This window comes from Pteropus alecto, unplaced genomic scaffold, assembly GCF_000325575.1.
Source record: "Pteropus alecto unplaced genomic scaffold, ASM32557v1 scaffold370, whole genome shotgun sequence".
Classification (NCBI taxonomy): Eukaryota; Metazoa; Chordata; class Mammalia; order Chiroptera; family Pteropodidae; genus Pteropus; species Pteropus alecto.
Window position 1 is genome coordinate 714,540 of NW_006431075.1, and position 17,411 is coordinate 731,950.

The 17,411-nt window shown below is 37.4% G+C and overlaps 1 protein-coding gene across 2 annotated transcripts in view; it reads right to left on the reverse strand.

Moving 5' to 3' along the window:
- The window catches only part of ARHGEF9 (Cdc42 guanine nucleotide exchange factor 9), a 124,511-nt gene that overhangs the window by 35,925 nt on the left and 71,175 nt on the right, over positions 1-17,411 (reverse strand). For both annotated transcript variants that reach the window (XM_025038475.1, XM_015596262.2), the window contains exons 4-5: positions 10,288-10,520; positions 5,155-5,284 (exon numbers count right to left, since the gene is read on the reverse strand). In XM_025038475.1, coding sequence (XP_024894243.1) covers positions 5,155-5,284; positions 10,288-10,520 — 363 coding nt within the window. The remainder of the gene's footprint in view (positions 1-5,154; positions 5,285-10,287; positions 10,521-17,411) is intronic.

Sequence of the window (17,411 nt, forward strand, 5' to 3'; positions counted from 1 at the left end):
TCCTCTTGGGAGGAATGTAAAAGTGAGAGTGGTATCAGTCTGCTGTGTCCCACCCTGAGGTAGGCCAGAAAGATGTGCCACCGTTCATTCTGAATAAGTATGAAGTGAAATAAAACTATAAAGAGGGGAGATACAAATGCCACAGAAATATGGCTAAGATTAGTTTTAGAGGCACCACTCGCTAAACTGAGAATGTTCAGACAGAAGGATTATTCAGTGTGATATGGTACAACCATTGCACCAGCCAAGAGTAGCCCAATTCTATTTTAAGTACTTGTTGCCACAAGTAACTCCATCAAGCAAAACGAACAAACAAAAACTTGAAAAAATACATCCCCTATGCTCACCAAGCTGGCTAATGATTGATGTCAGGCAGCTCATACAGCCTCTGTTTCTCAGTTTCCTCATCTTTAAACTGAAGATAAAAGTAGCACCAACCTCATTTGGCTATTGTAAAGGTTATATAAATTAACACATATAAAGTGCTTAGAAAAATGTACATCACACTGTAAGCTCTACCTAAGTGATAGTTAGCATCTTGACTATTACTTTGTACCCTATATCCTGTGCTACATGTTCCTATTCATACTCGCAATAACACAATAGGGAATGTACTGTTATTACTACCAAAACCAAGGTCAGAGAAATTGGAAGTAATTGTCTCAAAGTGGCTGAATCCAGGCCAGACTCTCTCCCAAGTCCACGCTCTAAACCACCAAACCACAGTAGAATGATGATCCCTTAATACAGCAACCAGCTGACTTGGAAAATTTCTGAAGGGAGGATCTCAGAAGACTTGGGTTCTGGACCCATTGCTGCTACCAACTTACTCTGCACCAGTGGGAAATAGCTGAACCACTTTCAATCTGATTCTTTATATGGACAATGGGGATAATACAATGGTTCCTGTTTGGCTCGCCTCGTATGGCTGATTGAGAGAATGAAACCAGTTTATGTGAAGGAAAAAGTCTTCTCAGAGTTCAGAGCTCTCATCCTTTGCCTCCTCTGTTCCACTTGCACATGTTTCTTTGCCTTGTCTCAAAAAGTGCAATCCCTTCCCACTAACCTCTCCACATTAGCCTTCTGTTCTCTTCTTTTCTTTCAGCATTTTTGCTCACACTGTTCCCTCTGTCTGGAACATATTTGCCACCACTAGGTAGGCAAGACCACATTCCATTCATCTCAAAATCCCTATATCCAACACCTCGTTCTGATTACAGGCTGGTTATCTGATGTGTGGTTGTGGCCTGAACAGAATCAGAGAAAAAAAAAAAAAAAGAACAATGGAAATGCCATCTTTTTCATACAGTTTATTTTCAATGCTGCTTACTGACAGGAGGGCAAAAAAATAATAAATCCATCCAGCTCCACATTTGATCTCCTAGTCCCTTGAGCATACTTCATTAAGCCACCTTTAAATAGATGCTTTTGCTGCCTCCATCATGTTGGGTTTTTGTGTATCTTCCAACTTCTTTGAATTAAATCATCCAATGGTAAAGTGGACCAGGCCCGTAGGTATTATACAACCAGGTTGAGGGGAGGGGTGCCATTAGGAGGAAATCACAATCACACACAATTAAGTTCCTAAAGAAGAACATTTGGTAAAATCCTGGTAAAAATCTCGAGGAAAAAAAAAGAAGAAAGATATCAAGTGTATCTAATGAGTGTAAAGGGTGACAAAGTGACAGCTCAACCAAACGTCAGTATCAGAGAAATTAGAAATGGAAATTCAACAGAAACTGCTGTCCTGAGGAACAGGCTCTTCTCCCTGCTCTTCCCTTAAACTGCTCTAAGGTATTATTACTTAGAGGTATGGGTGACACTTTTACTCATCCATTTATTTTTCAGGAGTCCTGGGGGGTGGGACAGAGCAGAGGGTAGAGGTACTTCATGAACTCTAGTCCCTATAGGCTGGTAGGAAGCAGGGTTGGTAACTGGAGTTGGGAAAAATGATCCAGAATGTTCATGGAATAAGTTGAGGGAGGGTAAAGTCTGGATATAATACAAGACCTCCTGCTCTCTAGCCAGGTGCTCTTATTTATTGAGCAGGCACCAATAGTCTATGTGCCACCAAATCTCCACTCTCTTTCCCAATTCCTCTATGAGGGAGATTCAGCTTTGTAGGTTTCCCCTATGACTCCTCTTTTTGATTGGATAAATTAAACTGAAATTATTATGTGGATGCTTTTGACAGCCACCCTGTTTGTTCAAACATGTGGAGGATGCAAAGGAGTGGCAGAGACAGCAAAGTACTGCTTCATTTTCTTGATTTGCAAGGCTTGTCCACAGCAGCCTTCGGCAAGCTTGACAGGACCTCTCTCTGTCTGCTCAATTGCTTGGGCAGGTGGAACATACAAAGAGCTTATACCAGGGAACCAACGAGGTTGGGTCACCTATGCCAAGAACCAGTAAGTCATGGAGTAGAGGCATGTTCTATTGCTTTCTGGGGGAGAACCCTGCCCCCAGCACTCATGTACCTTTAGCTTTATATGATTTGGATATTCTCCCCAAGGCAGTCTTACTGTCTCACTAAGATAAGGACCCTTTATAGCAAAAACAAGTCCCTGCAGTAGTATCACAAAGAAAAGCAATTGGCCTGCAAGACGAAGAAGGTTGGAAGACTATGTAGTTCATCAGTGAAAAGAACATCACACAGGAAATCTGGAGACAATATTGAAGTTTTAGTTTTGTCATAGATTTGCTGTGTGAACTTAGTCAAGGATAGGCTTCTATTCTATGACTTCCACTATCATCAGAAAGTGTGCATGTGTGTGCATACATATGCGCATGAACCTGGCCAAGGTTGTTATTGGGTAGGGCAGGGGGGATGGTCTTCTAATTGTTTTGGTGAACTTGACATTCTAGAACTCTTTAAGAATAGAAGTGGCAAACATTACAGCCACTTTAGACCTAGGCTTCTGGAATGCATCCATTAGGCCTTGTTGGAGAAAAGGCTTTCTAAAGGGCAACTCCTCTGGAGTTGATAAGTTCCACAGTGACCCCAGAGTCTGAAAAGAGAATCATAAGAATTTTTTCTGCTTACCAACGTAGATGAAGACTGACTTCACAAGCAGGAGGGTGCCAGGGAGGTGTGGGCTTGGATGAGATTACAGTAATGGTCCCCAAACTTTTTGGCACCAGGGACCAATGACCCTATGAAAATCTAATGCCTGATGATCTGAGATGGAGCTGAGGTGGTGATGCTAGCACTGGGGAGTGACGGCAAATACAGATGAAGCACTCACCTCCTGCTATATAGCCCTGTTCCTAACAGGTCACGGACCAGTACCAGTCTGCGGCCCGGGAGTTGGGGACCCCTGGATTACAGAACCAAGCAATAATGCTAATGAAGGAGGCAGAGATCAAGTGTTCTCCTATCAATTCTGGCTCAGAATTACCCTTTTGTTTTCCACCCTTCACCCCTAGACAAAAACACATGAAATTCCTCCTGAGATGCAGATTCATTAAACTATAGCTCACTGCCTTTGAGTTTGGTGTTAATCAAGCTTCCCAGATATGCCAAGGAATTTAAAGCTATTCTTGGTCCTCAATGACCCTAGCTACAGGGATGGAGGCCCAGAGCACATGAAGGAATTAGATCTTCCAGGCTTTGGGAAGGGGAAAGATGTTCCGGGAAATAGGAAGACAAATGCTCTTGGGAATCTCTTCTCATAGAGAACCTTGCCAGGGTAGAGTAAAAGAAGTCTGCTAACCAGCCACAATTTTGGAGTTCCTTAGAGTTGATGGGCTTGTTAGAGGTATTTTGTCTACTCATCTCCCTCTGATCAGGCAACTAGGCAAAGCAAACCAGACACAAAGAAAAGAGAAGCCATGATTTCCTAATAAGTCTGGGTCAGTGCTGGCTTCCTCTTAAGCCCAAGAGGATCTCTTTACACAGATGCATTCCTTTCTCTGCATCTCAAAGAACCTCTGCTGTTTTCTACTCTGTATATGGACATTATCCTTCAAATAAAACTCAAAAATATTCCAGCTGCTCAGAATTGTGGTCTTTTCTGGCTATTTACACTAAGGAGGAACAGAGGCAGTAGAATAAAGGAAAGATTTTTTTTTCTGGACCTTGTTTAAGTAGCTATTTGTAAGGCTGATGAATAATTCCCTTGGAATGTACTAAACTGCTTGAAATGTTAGAGAAATACTACCTTTCAATGACAAGAAACAGTGCCTGATTTGCAGCCAGTAGACTGGGGAGCTGGCTCAACTTCTATGCTGTGACCATGAGGCTTAAGATTGCTGCCACTTCCCTAGTAGCATGTCTAGCCTCTCTCATTTTGGTTATGTTAGCTTGTGGATTGTCAGATATTGCAACTTGGGAATGAAAGGTAAATGTGAAACATCGTTACTCTTGGTTCTCTTGGTGGGCACAGGGAAAAAAATCACTAAAGAGCATAGTCAACACACTGGTATCTGCAAACCCTTATCATTCACACCTATTTCTATTGATCAGAAACCTCAGGAACCCCAACAGAGGCAAAAATCTCTATTTATTTGTTAAGTTGTATATATCCTCTAAGTGAACACCTAGGAAGAGGAGGCTTTAGTGACTTCAGCTACTGAAGACTTTCTGAGTTCAGAGAAGTTGGGGCTATTTCCAATGGACTAGAGGGCTCTCAGGGATTATTTTTATAAGCAGATGATAAAAAACAGATTTTGGTCTGTCAGTTTGGCAGGGATGATGGTCATGGCCTGAAGTGTGTAGGCTTAGGTAGATCTAGTAGATGCGGCAGGGTGAGGTGATCCCACTAAGAGGTAAAAAAGTGTGTTGGCTGGCCTGTACCAGAGAACAAACCTTGTTTGGGAGTGAATTAGCACATAGTACTCCTTATCTGGTAGTGATGAAATTCTAGGACTTGAAAGAGCTCTCACAGGCTACTAAGTGAACCCAATTGTTTCTTGGCAATACCCAAAAAGATGAACCTTTCCTTTCTCAAATAAGTATTGCCACAAAGATTTCTCTAACCTTCTCCAAAAGCTATTCAAGTACACACCTTTCATTAGCAGGAAGTTTTGCCTTGGCTCTAATCTAAATTCTTCCTGCTGCTCTTCAAATCTAATTCCTCTTTCCCATTCTTGACTATGGGAAGTTCTGGCTAAGCTATTCAGACTCCTCAATGTCCCTGTTGGTAAAGAGCCTACCTCCCAGTCTAGGACAGAGGCCTGCCACTGGGCAATCTTGTCGATATTCTCCAAACGCCGCTTGCGTTCATTGATCTGCTGAGTCACATTTCTCATGACAGCCAGAGCAGCTGCCACATACCTGTAGTCACTGTAAAGACATAAAAGTACAAGATAAATGAATCAATATGCTAGAGAATCTCCTTTTCCTACTTACTATAAGAGACCCCTGACTTTCAGATAGAACTCATGCCATATGTAGTAAAAGACTACATTATTTATCCTTTTTTATAGTAAGGAGTAACTATGTCACTAAGTTATGTCCAGTAATATGTAAATAAAAGTGTTGGGCAGAACTTTTGAGAAACTTCTTTTAAGGAAAACAGCATGCCCTTCTTGGACCCTTATTCAATCCTGATGCTTGGAATGTTGGTGTGATGGCTGAAGTTCTAGCAGCTATCTTGCATCATAAGGATAAGGCCCATACTCTTAGAGATAGGATAATAGAAAGTGGAAGGAGCCCAAGTCTTTGATGAGCATGGAGCCACCGTGGCAGTCATAGAATGCCTCACTACAGACTTAATTTACATAAAAGAAAAATAGACCCGTATCTTTTTTACACTATTATTTTTATGTCCTATCCAATACAATGAGTCAAGGACCAAGAAGGGAGCTTCACACATGGCATGGTCCCCATAACTTTGCCATTTCTTCTATTACCTATTTCTAGGGAGCTCTGCTCAATCACAGTAAAATAATATCCACATCGTTTCTCTTGTACAATATAGAGATAGGATGCAGCATAGTGGTTAGAACAGAATCTGGAGCCCAGAGTCTTTGAAATCAAACCCTAGTTTTATCAATGACTAGTGGTGAGGCCTTTGGCAAGTCTCATTCACCCTCTCAGTGGCTTAGTTTCCCCAGTTTCCCATAAAATGGGGAGAATCGCAGTAGGATTTGTTGAGGGTTTAATTATCCATGTAGACTATTTTACTATTGGCTCACAGTAAATGTTAACATTATTATTAATACAAATCAAACATCTCTCTAGTATAGATTTCACAAGGATTGCCTCTTAAAACCTGGTCCCAGAAGTACAACCCTAGGCACAGCTTCCTAGGTCTATGGATGGCCCACTTGTTGGTTATACCACCCTGCACAGTTTTCTGTGCTTGTCTAATCTGATTTCCATTGAGTGGCTCCTGTTAAAGGAAGATTGAAAGTAAGATCCCACACATTTAGTGGAGCTACAATAAACTGAGAAGGCAGGAGGATGAGTTCAGTCTTAACTAGCCTTTCCTTAGAGAAGTTGAAGATGGTTTGTGGTCACTAACCTGCTCACTGTCCCAGCACCAATTAGAAAGAAGAGAGGGGGAAAAAAGATTCACAGTAACTGTCTTTTTCTTTCCTAATATGTTGAAGTGTGGGGTAGTAGACCAAACAGAGGCACAGGGAAGGAAGTTCTAACTGCCAGGGCAGATGCCATGTAGCACTGCTTCTTAGCTGGTCTTACTAGCTCCGGTCTGTTTTCTGCATGCCTACCAGATCAGAGTCTTCAAACACTACTGCATTTTATCACCTCCAGTGACAGGATGCTTACTAAACCTCCTAACCAGTCTACTCTGTCTCAAGACAATTCCATTAAAAAAAAAAAAAAAAAAAAAAAAAAAAGAAAACTCTTCTTTATCCTGAACCTTTATGAATGTTAGCTATTATCAGTTTTTCTTCTGGACCCTGCTGCTGATTCATAGTGAACTTATGGTTGACTATGCTTCCTAGGTCTCTTTAAAATATGCTGTCAGGAAGCTGCATCTCTCTCAGTCTGTATTTGAACTGTTGATTTCTTAGACAGAACTACAAAACTTTACATTTGTTCATGTTACATTTCATCCTTTTACAGTTACTTGCACTAGCATATGGGGGAGCTATTGGGCTCTGTAACATTATCAGTTTCTCCCTAGCATTACTGAGCCTGCCATTTAGAAGCAGGTGATGACAGAAGAGGTGGTGTAGAAGCTGCTGACATAAATGAGTATGCCTGTTCTTTGGGTCCAATTTCTGTCTCCCATGCCCTTAATCTCTGATTTGAGGTTATCAGGAAAATGCCTTTAAGGAACTTTCTGGGAGGTCAAACATAGAGCTACACTGTCTAATATGGTAGCCACTAGCCACGTTAAATTAAAATGAAATAAAATTAAAAATTTAGTTCCTTAGTTGCACCAGCTACATTTCTCAGTACTCAATAATCATATATGGCCAGTGGTTACTATATTGGGCAGCACAAATTTAGAACCTTTACATCATTGTAGAGAATTCTATTGGACAGCACTGGCATGAGAATGCTTATTACCTAATGCCTGACTCAGCCATGGATTCATCACTGCTACTGTTCCATAATGTCAGTCTACCCTTGACATTTTTAGCTGGCTCCCACTAGCTTCAGGAGTGGGTAAGAGAAGAAGTGAATAGCTGTGGTACAGCCTGAACCTTGCTCAGACTTTCTGGGTCTCCAGATGAGGTCTGGGTCCAGCCCTCTAATAAGGAGACTGACTGAACCAAGATTGTATTATTCCAGACGTGTCAGCTAAACTCTCTCTTGCACACCATCTTCATTCTTGTCAGCTTAAGGAAGGTTGAGGGGTAGGGTGGAGACATGCAACCCTTTTGTAAATAAAGGTAGTATTATTCTCCATTTATCACTCTCTGTCCATCTAATCTTCTAATTCAGAGGCCATTCTAACTGCCTGCATTTCAGACCTAACTATCTGAACATCCATCTGACTAGACCTTTAAGTTGGCAGCAGCCTTCAAATACAAGCTACTCTGACACACATTACAGGAGGATTCATTTTGATTCACCTTCCTGAAACCTGCCAAAAGGGGTGGCCTATGCCCTGGGAGTAGTGCTGGGACCAACAGGTCTTGCTGAAGGAGGATAGGGATTGATGTAGCCTGCCACTGCCTGAGCCATTCTCTCAACACTCTCGAGCCCAGGAGGTAGAAGGAGATGGAGAAGAAGGCCTTGAGGCAGGGGTTCCTGTCACAAGGCAAAAGAGCACAGGAATGGCAAGTACCAAGCAGATGTCCTATCTTACTGGCTCCCACTAAACTCAAAAAGGCCCTGGGGTTGCTCTGACCTAAGAAACTAAAACAGCCCTTGGTTATGCTTTAAAGATAGTCTTTCTGTGCTCTTAAAAGCCCAGAAAAAGCACTTATGCAATATATAATTTTACTTAGTCGATAACATCAGGCCCCAAGTATGATTTTAAGAGCCTCCTTCTAGGTTCCGTGGAATAGATATTCAGGAGTAGGTGGGAGATAAGCTGTGATATAAAATCATTTGAGAATCACTCTTGGAATATCCTGGTTTTAAAACTATTGGTCTGAAGGCTTCTCCACTGAGATTTAGGTACAACAGTGGCTGCTTCTGGTCACTTAGCACCATGAAGTGTAACTGTGGAGGTCATTTAGGTTCATGACACCATGGGCTGGCAGAACTAGAAGACATTTTCTAGAGTGGCTAATATTATGGCTCACAAACCTTCCTGGGCATAAAAATCACCTAGAGGGTTCCCAGACTACTGTCCATAATTTGTATCCCTGTTTTGCCACAGACTTGTTCTTTGTTGTTTTTCTCTGTATGAGCCTCAGTCATTCCAGCCATAGAAGGAGGAAATCTGACTAGAAGACCTTCCTTAAAGGGTCTTTCCATTTTAGGTGCCATAAATATTTTCCATTTTTATTTTTAAAATATCTTAATTTTAGCGGGGGTTCTTCAGTGTCCTATTAGCTCTCACAAGAAACTGTATCCTTAAAAAATTTGAAACTCAGTTCTGGCAATGGGCTGAATTAAATCTTTCCAAGTGAGACTTAGTTACCTCCAAATTTCATGTCTAATGAGTATTCCCTCCCCACCTCCAACTCCCAGCTAGCAAAAAGACTCAGGGAGGGGAAAGAAGAATCCTCCCTTGCAAAATCCTTCTCTACCTGCCTCCCTCACAGCCAACAGAGCATGGAAGTCAGAACTATCACTACTCACACAAAGGGATAGTCCAGTGCCACCACATTTGGATTCATATCTGAAATCTGTCCAAGGCACCGGAACCACTGAAGCACATGAGTCATGATTTGCTAAAGAAACATTAACTTAAAAATGAAGTGTGACATAATCAAAATCAACTGGCCCACACGTGTCCTTATGCAACTAGGTCTAGAAGTCGGCTCCAAGGAAACGAGGCAATGGAGCCAAATGAAAGTAGGAAGCAGGCCTAATAAGAATCAGAAAGAAAGCTAAAGAAAATTGGGCAACAGCCTTCTTTCTTCTTGGAGTGCTCAATCGGGAAGAAAGCTGAGAGCTGGGGCAACAAATCTAAGGTCGGGGATTTAATTAATACCAATTAAAAGCCAGCTAAAAACAGGCTAGGGACTCTAGACCATGAAGTAAAGCATGTGAAAGAAGGAGAATGATTCACTGTAGACCATCCTCATTGTTGGAGATGACTCCTAGCATATATCTTAATGGTAGGGGGTTAGGGGTATCATTTCCATTTTGAGAGAGATAATCTCCTTGGTTCATTTTGAGTTGGTTTTCTTGAAAATACTGAAAAACTTTAAAAGAACCTCAGGGCAAGTCTCAAGTCTATTTTCCCCTAGTCATGCTCTGGGTCTAAGGGGAAAGTACAGTTGGAATTAGGCAGAACAGGGTAGAAAAGACTAAAGAAGACCAGGGATGTAGCCTTACAGAAGAAATCAAAGGTCAGTACGGTTGGGCAGGCTGTTACCAGGATATTTGAATCTATCAAGCACAGTAGAATAAACAGTGAACAATTATTTCATCTAGGATGATTTGCTTAGCTAAACTCAGGACTAAGAACCAGGCTATAAGCTAGCTGAAGTCAGGGTCTAACTTGTACAATAATGATGAGGTATACTGATTTTGTATGCATACTGATTTATAACTTTATAAGCAACTCTCGCAGGCATTCCCTCACTTTACGCACATAATGGCCTTAAGAGGTAATCAAGAACATGTCATCATACCATTGTGCAGATAAGCTACCAAAAGCTCAGGAAAGGCAAAAGGACATATGTTCTCAGTAAGGACTAATATAGAGGAGGCTCTCTTCCATACTCCTTTTCCCCTTAATCCTTTACCTATGGTCCTGAGCGGTATACTTGAGGAGCTCAGCCAACTGTAAGGGATATTTGCAGATCTTCTGGACTGGAGTCAAAAGGAAACCATCAATAGCAATGTCAATCATCTGCTGCAAGAGGCGACAGGCCTCAAAGAAGTGCTGATAACGGCTGTCTTTCATCAGTTTGGAGAGTTCCATGCAGGCGTCCAGGTGGTTGTTACAGTACTCAGAGTATATCCAGAATCCATCTTGCTGTGAGCAGAGGAAAAATGAAGAGAAAGTGAAAGGCTACTGTGGACTCCAAAAGAAGTTTTGGAGAAATGGAAAAACAGACCAGACCTTGTTCTTATGTAGGAATATTAAAATGATAATAATATCAATCTTTCCTAAAGCGATTCATAATTTAATAATAAAAATAAAGAAATTATTTGAGAACTAGACAAACTATAAAAATTCAGAAAGAAAAAATAAATAAGTAGGAATCGTAAGGAAATTCTATAAAAGAAGGATAATGAGGGGAGACTGGCCCTCACAATTGTAAAACACATTATGACAATAAAACTCTGGTGCTGGATCATAAAAAGAGATAGGTCAGAGGTTCTACTTCTGGCAATGTTAGACTAAGTTGTTTTAGATAAATCTTACCAATGAGAATAGCTAGTAAAGTTAGAAAAATACAACAAATTTCAGTTTAAAAGAATCACATCATCCAGAGCCTCAAATTGTCTCCAGAGAATATTCCTTAGAAAATATACCTTGTACTTAGGGGTAAAGAGGTCGTGATGTATACAAGTTAAACACAAATGACTGAATAAAAAATATATGTGCATGTGTATATATGTATAAATATGCATATAAAGAGAGGAAATGATGAGAGAGTAAGGAGAGAGAGGGAGAGCATATTCAAATTATAAAGTAAAAGCAGTGAGATGTTAACAATAGGTGAATCTAGGTAAATGGTATATGAGTGTTCTTTGTACTGTTCTTATTTTTCAAGTTTTCTGTAAGTCTGAAATTATTTCCAAGTTTTACAAACCTCCACAATTGTTCTTATACACTGTTGAGTACTCATACAAAAATTACCTGATGTGTGAACAAAACCTAAGAGAAATAATAGAAATTAATAGACAAAAAAAAATCAAGATTGAGTTATTACACATGGACTTAAAAAAATATTATTTAAAAATTACACATAGGCATGCTACACAGATTAAGAGAAATTAGAAAGAAACATATATTTAATACAGAGCTTACTGACATATAAAAGTCCTAGAACTTAAAAGAAAAGCAATCTAATTAAAAAAAACATGCAAAATAGTACATTAAAAGGTTGATACACCATGCTTAGGAGAGATTTATCCATGCACTTCACCATATTAACAGATTAAAGGAGGAAAATCATATAATTATTTCAATAGATACATAATAAGCATTTGAAAAAAAATTACAATAAAAGCCACCAGCAAACTAAGAATAGAAAGAAACTTCCTCAGTGGGCTAAAGGGCAACCATGAAAAACCTAAGCTAATATCCTTCTCAATGATGAAATACTGAATGTCTGCCCCTAAGATCAGGTACAAAAAAGATGCCTGCTTTCACAATCTCTAGTTAACACTGTATCGGAGGTTCTAGTCAGTATAATAAGACAAGAAAAGGAAAAAGAAAGTATGCAGATTGAAGGAGAAGAAATAAAACTGTCTTTATTCAGAAATTACATGATTGTGTATATAAAAATTCCTAAAGAATCTATAAAGAAAATACTAGAATGAATTAGTGAATTCAGTAATGTGTCAGGATTCAAAGCTGATATACAAAAATCAATTGTATTTCTATATCAGAGCAACAAACTTTAAAAAATTGAAGTAAAAATACCCTTTATAATAGTAACAAAAATTGAAAACTTAGAAACCATTTTTTTTTTTAAATAAGGTCAAGATCTACACAACGAAAACTAGAAACAATGCTAGGAAAAATTACAGAAAACCTAAATAGATAAATAGATGGTCATGGAACTGAAATGTCAGTTTTCCCAAAATTGATCTACAGATTAAATACAATACTAAACAAAATGCTAGCAGGGTTTCTGTTTGTTTTTACTTTCTAACAGTACTTGGAAAACTGATTTTTTTTTTTTGTTTACTGAGAAACAATTGGCATACATCAATGTATAAGGTGTACGGTATGATATTTTTATTTACATATATTGTGAAATGATTATCACAATATATTTAGTTAACATCCATCAACTCACGTAGATACAATAAAAAGAAAAAATAATTCATTATGATGAGATAAGTTTATAGGATAACCACAATTAAATTTTTCTTCTTGACAAAACTAAAAAATCCCCTAAAAATCTAAAAATTTATATAGACATACAAATCACCTATAATAGCCAAAAATGTTTTGAAAAAGAATGAATTTGAAGGACTTATGCTACCTGCTTTCAAGACTTGCTGTGAAGCTACATAAGACGAGACAGCAGGAGAAAATAACTGATTTTTTTTGGTAAAAAAAAATAAATAAAATAAAAAATAAAAACTATGGTGATGGATATTAACTAGACTTACTGTGGTGATCATTATACAATATATACAAATGTTGAATTATTATGCTGTACACCTAAAACTAAAATAATGTTATATGTCTATATCTCAAAACATCCAAATTGTTGTATAGATCACTGGAATAGAATTGCATCCCTAAGAATAGATGCACTCATATATGATCAATCAACTTTTTTTAGCATTTTATTTTATTTTACTATTAGTTTCAAGTATACAATACATTGGTTAGACCTTTACATAATTTATGAAACAAGTCCCCATTACTCTATCACCCCTCTGGCTCTAAACATAGCCATTATATTATTGCTGACTACATTCCCTATGCCTTGTTCCTCAGCCCATGACCTATCAACTACTAATTTGTACTACCTTAACCCTTCACTCCTTTAACCCAGCTCCCCAACTCCTCTCCCCTCTGGGCATCACCAGGTTGTCCTCTGTATTTGTGAGTTTGTTTTCTATTAGTTTGTCCTTTTTGTCCCTTAGAATCCTCATATAAGTGAAATTTATATGAGATATTTATCTTTCTCTGACTTATTTATTTTTCTCTGATTTATTTTGCTCAGCATAATAACCTCTGTGTCCATCCATGTCGTTGCAAATGTTAGAATTTAATTTTTTTGTATGGTTAAGTAATAGTCCATTGTATATATGAAGCATAACTACTTTATCCAATTGTCTGTAGAAGGGTGATTATGTTGCTTCCATATCTTGGCTATTGTAAATTGAGCTGTCATGAACATAGAGATGCCTAGATCTTTATGAATTGTTTTGGTTTTCTTTGGACAAATACCGGGAGTACAATTACTGGGTTAGAAGGTGGATATATTTTTAATTTTTTGAGGAAGGAACCTCCAGACTGTTTTCCATAATGGCTGCACCAATTTGCAATTCCGCCAACAGTGTAGGAGAGTTCCCTTCTCTCCACATCTTCACAACATTTGTCATTTTTTGATTTATTAACCATGGCCATTCTGACAGGTGTGAGGTGATATCTCATTGTGGTTTTCATTTGCATTTCCCTGATGATTAGTGACCTTGAGCATATTTTAATACATCTGTTGCCATTTGTATTTCCTCTTTGGAGAAATATCTATTCAGAATTTCTGCTCATTTTTTAATTGGTTTGTTTTTATTGTTTTTGAGTTGTATGAGCTCTTGTATATTGTGGATATTAACCTCTTATCAGATGTATCATTAGCGAATATCTTCTCCTATTTAGGTTCCCTTTTCATTTTGTTGATGGTTTCCATTACTGTGCAAAATCTTTTTAGTTTGATGTAGAAATGTTTATTTTTTTCTTTTGTTTACCTTGCCCAAGGAGATATATGCAAAAAGAAAGTACTAGTAACAATAATCAGAGTTTTCTGCCTATGTTTTCTTCTAGAAGTTTTATGATTTGGGGTTTAAGTCTTTAATAAATTTTGAGTCTATTCTTGTATATGGTGTAAGAAGGTGGACCAGTTTCATTTTTTGCATGTATCTGTCCAATTTTCCCAGCACCATTTATTGAAGAAACTGTATATTCTTGCCTCCTTTGTCATATATTAAGTGAGCGTATAGACGTGGATTTATTTCTGGACTCTCTATTCTGTTCCATTGATTAATATATCTGTTTTTATGCCAGTATCATCTGTTTGGATTACTGCAAACTTGTAGTATAGTTTGATATCAGGTAGTGTGATACCTCCAACTTTGTTCTTCTTATGCTTCAATTTATTTTTATTTTCTTCAATTTCTTTTTTCAATGACTTATAGTTTTCTGAGAACAGGTCTTTTACCTCTTTGGTTAATTTGATTCCTAGGTATTTTATGGTTTTTGATGCAGTTGTAAATGGGAATGTTTTCTTAATTTCTCTTTCTTAAAGTTCATCATTGGTATACAAAAATGCAATCATCTTCTCAATATTAATTTTGTATCCGGCTACTTTACTGAATTCTTTGATCAGTTCTAGTAATTTTTTTTGTGGAATCTTTAGGGTTATCTCTATATAGTATCATGTCATCTGCAAATAATGACAATTTTACTTCTTCCTTTCCAACCTATATACCTTTTGCCTTTATCTTGTCTGATTGCTGTAGCTAGGAATTCCAATACAATGTTGAACAGAAATGGTGAAAGTCTTGTTCCTGATCTTAAGGAAAATGCTTTTAACCTTTTCCAATTGAGTATGATGTTAGCTGTAAGTTTATCATATATAGCCTTTATTATGTTGAGGTATGGTCCCATATTCCCACTTTGCTGAGAGTTTTTATTATAAATGGATGCTGAAAATTTGCAAAGGCTTTTTTTCATCTATTAATATGATAGTATAATTTTTATCTTTCAATTTGTAAATATGGTATAACACATTAATTGATTTGTAGATATTGTACCAACCTTGCATCCCAGGAATAAATACAACTTGATCATGGTATATGATATTTTTAATGTATTGCTTAATTTGGTTTGCTAATATTTTGTTGAGGATTTTTGCATCAATGTTTAACAAGGTTATCAGCCTATGTTTTGTTTTGTTTTGTTTTTTAATGTCTTTGTCTGCTTTTGGAATCAAGGTAATGGTAGCCTCACAAAAAGAATTAGGGAGCCTTCCCGTTTCTTAAAATTTTTGGAATAGTTTGAGAACAGGTGTTAAGTTTTCTTTGAATAACTGGTTAAATTTGCCTATGAAGCCATTTGGTCCAAGACTTTTCTTTCTAAGGAGTTTTCTGTTTTGTTGTTGTTGTTGTTGTTGTTTTTTACTGATTCAATTCCATTGGTGGTAATTGGTGAGTTCTGATTTTCTGTTTCTTTTTGACTCAGTCTTGGGAGATTGTATGTTTCTAGAACTATATCCATTTCTTCCATATTGTCCAATTTGTTGGTATATAATTGCTTGTAATATTTTCTTTAGATCATTTGTATTTCTGTGAAGTCCGTAGTTACTTCTCTTTTGTTTCTGATTTTATTTATTTGGATCCTCTTTTTTTCTTGAGTCTAGTGGAGGGTTTATTAATTTTGTTTATTCTTTCAAAGAACCAGCTCTTGGTTTATCTTTTGTTTATCTAGACTCTATTTCATTTATTTCTACTTTGATCTTTATTATTTCCTTCCTTCTATTCACTTTGGGCTTTGTTTGCTGTTCTTTTCCTAGTTCTTTTAAGTGTATGGTTAGATTGTTCATTTAAGCTTTTTCTTGTTTCTGGAGGTAGGCCTGTATCGCTATGAATCTCTCTCTTAGAACTACATTTGCTCTGTCCCATAAATTTTGAGTCGTATTTTCATTTTTATTTGCCTCTAAGTATCTTTTGATTTCCTCCTGGATTTCATCCATTAACCCATTCATTGTTTAGTAGCATGTTATTTAACCTCCGTATGTTTGCATATTTTCCAGTTTTCCTCTTTTAGTTGCTTTTTATAGTTTCATACCATTTTGAATGGAGAAGATGGTTCATATGATTTCACTCTTCTTAACTTTACTAAGAATTGTTTTTTTTGTCATAACATGTGATCTATCCTGGAAAACGTTGTATGTGCACTTGAGGAAAATGTATATTTTGCTGCTTTGGGGTGAAATCCTTTGAAAATATCTACTACATCCATCTGGTCTAGTGTGTCATTTAAGCCCACTTTTTCCTTGTTGATTTTCTGTCTGGAAGATCTGTCTATTGGTGTCAATGGGGTGTTAAAGTCCCCTACTATGAGGGTATTACTGTTGGTCTCTCCTTTTATATCAGTCAATAACTGCTCTTTATATATAGGTGTTCCTATGTTGGGTGCATATATGTTTACTAGGATTATGTTCTCTTAATTTATCGATCTCTTTATAATAATATAATTCCCTTTTTTGTCTCTTATAGTATTTTCTTAAAGTCTATTTTGTCTGACATAAGTATTGCTGGCCTGGATTTTTTTTTTTCCCCATTCCATTTGTGCAACATATCTTTTTTCCATCCCTTTACTTTCAGTTTGTGTGTGTCATTTGATCTGAAGTGGGTATCTTTTAGACAGAAGTTGCATAGGTCATGTTTTCTTATCCTTTCAGCTACCCTATGTCTTTTGATTGGCGCATTTAATCCATTTACATTTAAAATGATTATTGATAGGTACGCAATTATTGCCATTTTATTATTTGTTTTTATTTACCCTCCACTTCTTTTTATTACAGAAGTTCCTTTAACATTTCTTATAATACTGGCTTGTTGGTGATGAATACCTTAAGCTTTTCCTTGTCAAGAAAGCTCTTTATTTCACCTTCAATTTTAATTGAAAGTCTTGTTGTATAGAATATTAGTGATTGTAGATTCTTGTTTTTCATAACTTTGAATATTTCTTGTCATTCCTTTCTGGCTTGCAAAGTTTCCATTGAAAAGTCAGCAGACATTGTTATGGGGGCACCCTTGTAATTAACTAGCTTCTTTTCTCTTGCTGCTTTTTGACCAAATTCTTAACTTGGCAGATCATAGTGGGTAGTCACATCATAGGTCTATAGCTTTCTTATCAAAGGCTAATCTTTAACCTTAAGTGAGCCTTTCCATTGTTCTTATGCATCTAGGTCAACATACCTTTGAAATGTCAGAGTTATTTTCTTTTTTC